The sequence below is a fragment of the Exserohilum turcica genome (genome assembly GCF_000359705.1).
Source record: "Exserohilum turcica Et28A unplaced genomic scaffold SETTUscaffold_17, whole genome shotgun sequence".
Taxonomy (NCBI): domain Eukaryota; kingdom Fungi; phylum Ascomycota; class Dothideomycetes; order Pleosporales; family Pleosporaceae; genus Exserohilum; species Exserohilum turcicum.
Window position 1 is genome coordinate 523767 of NW_007359992.1, and position 5384 is coordinate 529150.

Consider the following 5384-nt stretch of genomic DNA (forward strand, 5'->3'; position numbering starts at 1 on the left):
ACGTCCTCGTCACAGATGCTGTACTTAGCCTTTGTCTGCTCTACAAGCTCAAACCAGCTCTTGATTAGGACTGGATCTTCACATAGAGCTCTCTGCCTATCGTACGCTCGATTGAAACGCGTCGTAAGACTGTCTGTACGCTTGACAAAGTTGGCTGGCCACTTCTGCCCAACCTGGCCAGCGCCGCGCGCAGCCAGCAGCTTATCAGCCGTATCGCGCACAGCAGCATACGTGGGCGCAAATCCACGTAGATCTAGATCAAGTATATAATCAACTATCACCTCCTCTTCTAGCTTAGTGAGCTTCTTTGAGTTAGGCTAGCAATCGCGTTAAGCAGGTATACTAGCGCGTCGGCGGCGGATTGTTTGTTCAGACACGTTGTAGATAGCAGCAGCGCGACGATTACTTTATATTTAATAGAGATTAATAGAAGAAATAGCAAGCTAAATATCTGCTTTATTTAAAGCTAATTAAGTAGCGCTACGTTGAGCCATTGTTCGTTGAGATAGGAGAGGTGCGCAGGTTTGGTGGGGTGCGGCGCTCGCTTGCCTGCGGCGCTCGCTTGCCACATACGTTAAGCTTAATACTATTAACGTGGTTCACAAGTGAGTCGCTAACCCAAGCGAGTCGCTAACGCCCCACCAGCCTATCAACTTCATCACTATAACGCGTGATGTCTCAACAACGCAACTGTCTATTAATATATTCTAAATCTAATCTTTAACTTACTCTTTTTAACGTCTAGTCGCAACGTGTTTAGAGTGTAAACTGTGCTGCTACTATCTACAACGTCCTACAAAGAACTCTATCTAATCAACGCGCTAGAAAGCGCCCTTAACGCGACTGCGAGCTGAAATCGAAGCGTCTAGATAAGCTAGAAGAGGAGGCTATAGTTAAGCGTATTCTTGAAGAGTCTACGCGAGGATTTGCGCCTACAAAGCTTAACGTTCAAGTAATAGCTAATAAACTATTAGAGGAGCGTGGTGGCAACCCTATTAGCAAGAACTAGGTTGACAACTTCGTTAAGCGGACTCCTAAGCTCCGTACGCGCTAGAGCCGTCCCTATAATCACCAGCAAGCCGCCTGCGAGGATCCAGTAGCTATCTAGCGCTGGTTCGACTTAGTCCAGGCGACAAGGTAGAAGTGGGGTATTATAGACGACGATATCTACAACTTTAACAAAACTGGCTTTATAATAGGCAAGATTTTATTATAGTTAGTTATTACAGCATTAAAAGGATATAGGAAAAAGAAGCAGATACAGCTAGGCAACCATGAGTGGGTTACTGTGATCTAAGGCGTGGGCGCGTTAGGTCGCTGAATACCACCCTTTGTTGTCTTTGCGGGCAAGGTGCTTATCAACGTCTAGTTTAAGGATTTGCCTGCCAACTAGGTTCTTGAAGTTAGTCCTAATAGCTAGACGAATAATTAGCTTAGTCTTGCCTAGTTAGAGCACTTTAATACCTATACAAAGAGCTCTACTATAGGTGGGTATTAACTGCTCATTATTAATAGCCATGAGAGCCATTGCTCTGTCAATTTCCAAGATCTTTGCAAGGAGAAGAATATTGTGCTTCTCTGCATACCTGCGCACTCGTCTCACCTGTTGCAGCCCCTTGACGTCGCCTGCTTCTCGCCGTTGAAGCGCAAGTATGGCGACGCTATTTCAGGCTTAGCACGCAACCGCACCCACTATATTAGCAAAAAGACCTTCCTACTAGCCTTTAAGACTGCTTTTGAGCAGTCTATCACGAAGGAGAATATCCAAGCTAGCTTTAGAGGCGCTAGTCTAGTCCCACACGACCTATAGGCTGTGCTATCTAAGCTTGATGTGGTGGTGCAGACACCTGTACAATCACCGCAACAGGTAGCCGCCTAGTAGGCGCAGACACCACGCAACGCGCGCAAAGTTAAGTCTCAAATTAGTCTTATTTAAGAGAGCGTGAGAAAACGCCGTGGGTCTTCTGCTAATTCACTTACTAAGTAGATCGCGCAGCTAAGTAAGGGGGCCTAGCAAATAGCACATAAAATGACGCTTATGATAGAGGAAATGGGTATGCTTTAAGCGGCTCTTAACAAGTTAAATAAGCGTAAAAGCCGCAAGCGGCGATACATACAGACAGAAGAGACTCTTACTATAGGCGAAGTACAAGAAGTATTAGCTAAACAGGCAGGTAGCAGTCGTGGTGATGGTGAGAGTGCGTCGAAGAGGGTGCGAGGAGAGCGGCGGTGCGGGCGTTGCAAGCAGACTAGACACAACGCTTGTACCTGCGTAGTTGAGATAGATAGTGCAAGTAATAGTAGCGATTCTAACAATTAATTTAGTGTATCGCAATAGTTTATTGACTGTGATAAAAAACTATAATAACGTGTTGATGTAGATGTAGTGGTGGGGCGTTAGCGACTCGCTTGGGTTAGCGACTCACTTGTGAACCACGTTACACGTAAGAATGCGTATCTAATCCTACGTATTAATAAGCTACTTGCCTATCCTTATAAGGCTAAGATCTTTACTAAGCTTAATATACGCGCGGCTTTGAATAAGATTTATATAAACCCTAACTCTAAGAAGTACACTATGTTTCGCATCTACTATAGAACGTATAAGACTAAGGTATTGCTATTTAGCCTATATAATAGTCTAGCAATATATTAGTAGTACATAAATAACGTGTTAATTAAGTACCTTAACAACTTCTGCATAGCCTATTTAGACGATATCTTAATATACTCTAAGTCTATGTTAGAATACATTTAGCACGTCCATAAGGTACTAGAAAGGCTCTAATAAGCAGGACTCTAAGTAGACATTAAGAAAAGCGAATTCTATGTCACTTAGACTAAGTACTTAGGGTACATCCTTATAGACTAAGGCCTAGAGGTAGATCCTAACAAGGTTAAAGCCCTCTAAAACTAGGTCTGGCCTACTGTAACGGGCTGAACGCCCTTTGGATAGCTCCTCGATGGAATCTCGGGCCAAGCTGCGCGCGCACCATCTGAACTACGTTCAGACCGAGCAGCGCTCAGACAACGCGCTTAGATACTCTGGCATAACCTTTCTCCGATAAGTAAATAAACACCACGTAAGCAGAGTAGATAGCTCCTTATCAAATACAACCTCTTGTATACCTCGCGATTGCTCCCTAGAGCGCAGCCCCTTACATTTTATATTCAATCCCAATTAGACATAAGCCTTAGGCGGACTGTCTTCTAACTAAGTTTTAGAGCGTGTTGTTAGTGCGAGCTAGTAACACAGAGTTAGTGCTACAATAGGTACAAAAGGCCTTTAGTGCAGCGAGAAGGTAGACCGTCGCAAGACAGTACACCTAGGGCAGAGCTTCGCAGGAAGTTCAGCCGTGAGAGACAGTAGGCGATTTAGTCGCCCGGGACCTGTCTAGGAAGTCCTACTATGTCTTAGAAAGCCGAGCCGTAGGCGCAACGTCGCGTGATAAACTACCTGAAGGCCACTCGGGCCTAGCGTACAGTTAGCTAGAAGCGGACGTTGTAGTGAGAAGTCCTGTCGATCCTCTATCGGACGGGGTGCAGGCCGTGCGATTACTCTCAATCAGAGACGAGATCCCACGAGCGAGACGGCAAGACGCAAGTCTTCCTAGGGACGCGACACAACAGCAGCCAAACGCTGTTTAGAACTGGCTAGAAGAGAAGTACGGCCGAAGGTAAGCCCTACTAGTCCTCACTGACGAGGAGTAGGCCGCAGTCAAGGACTGCGCGAGCGGATCGAAGAGCGACTAGAAGCCCTGCATATTAGCAGGCAAAGAACGAGACGTCCAAAACGAATTAGGCAATGGAGATTAACGTTCCAAACTTGAATGTGGAAGAGCTGGCGGCGTACGCTGCTGCCAAGAACCAGGCAGGAGTATCAGATGAAGAGATCCTGCGCGAAATTACACAAATGCTTAGAGAGGACGGATGGAAGGAGGCAGCAATCAGGCCAACAATTGAAGCGGTCGCCAAACGATCGGCCGTCGTAGGAGGAAAGGGCTCACCAAGGCAAGGAGGCTCGCCGAAGGCCAACCAGGATGCCATGGCCCAGATGATGGAGCTGATGAATCGGTTAACAGCCCAGAACCAGGTGCTAACGGAACGGCTCGTGGCACTCGAGCGTGACCAAGCTGAGGGGCGTTCAGAGTCGTCCCATAGAGCCTTCACGCCTCCCCTAGCAGCAGCCGCAATCGCCGAGCCAGCTACGCGCAGGAACAAGTTCCCGCACCTAGAACCATTTGATGGAGATCAAACGAAGTACGTAGCGTTTAAATACAAGACTTAAGCTAAGCTCTAGCACAAGTACGAAGGAACTTCGAGCCTCGCTCAGATCGAGTACGTGGTTAGTAGGTGTACGGGCAAGGTAGCGGATGTACTTCTACCCTGGGCAATACAGAACCAGAGTAAACGCCACATTGAAGACCTCTGGAGCTTTATAGACCAGCAGTTTAACGACCTACACTAGAAGTCCAAAGCACTTGATCGCCTTTTAACTCTTAAACAAGGCAAGCTCTTAGTAAGAGACTATCACATGGAGTTTAACCGTCTTAAGATTCAGTCAGGCGAGCAGTTCGGCGAAGCAGCTAAGAAGAGTATGTTCTTAAAGGGCCTTCACACTAAGCTACAGGAGGCTCTTGCTACGATTGATAAGAATCTATCGTACGAGCAGCTAGTTAATAAGGCAGTAAGAACGTCCGACAACCTCTACTAGGTAGGTCTCGTTAAACTGCGCGCAACGAGCTCCCGGGTGGTAGATCGCCCTACTACGACAACCGCTCAACACGAAGCTAGTCCAGACGTTATGGACTGGGAGCCTTCGAAGGTTAATCAGGCGCGAGAGGCTAGAGGCAAGCCACAACGACCTCCACCCGACTGCTATCGCTGTGGAGAGCTAGGTCATATCGCGAAATACTGTCGAAACGCCACCTAAGTCAAGAAGGCAAGGCCCGCGCCAAGCAACGTTGGACATAAGCCGCAGGAGGAAGTCGATCAGGTGCCGAGTAGCGAGTCGGAAAAAGAGTAGCTCTGGACCAGAGTCTCGGTCCAGAGCCTCTAAAGATGGATCGGCAGATACGTGGCGAATGGAATCAGTTTCAGCAGAAGCATATGCGTCCTCCACCAATTACCGTAGATCTTATCGTGAACAACGTGGTAAACGCTGTCGCGCTTATTGACTGCGGATGCCTATGCTATGCACTGATTAGCAAGAGATTCGCTTACCGCCACCGTCTAGAGCGCTTTCAAATACCTGCTCGAATGATCGAGGGGGTGAATGGCAAGCTATCGGAGATTAATGAGGTTTGCCCGATTCTTGTTCAAGATGCATGGGTACGAAAGAGACTGCCTACGCATATGTGATGAATTTGTCCTCCTAGTGAGGA

General features: G+C 47.3%; 1 protein-coding gene across 1 annotated transcript; it reads left to right on the plus strand.

Annotated features, from left to right (window-relative positions):
* Positions 1 to 3805: 3805 nt before the first annotated feature.
* SETTUDRAFT_27927 (uncharacterized protein) lies at positions 3806 to 4288 on the plus strand (the record flags this gene model as incomplete). The annotated part of the gene is made up of 1 exon (XM_008026172.1): positions 3806 to 4288. The coding sequence occupies one exon, from the start codon at positions 3806 to 3808 to the stop codon at positions 4286 to 4288; it is 483 nt and encodes a 160-aa protein (XP_008024363.1).
* Between the last annotated feature and the right edge of the window lie 1096 nt (positions 4289 to 5384).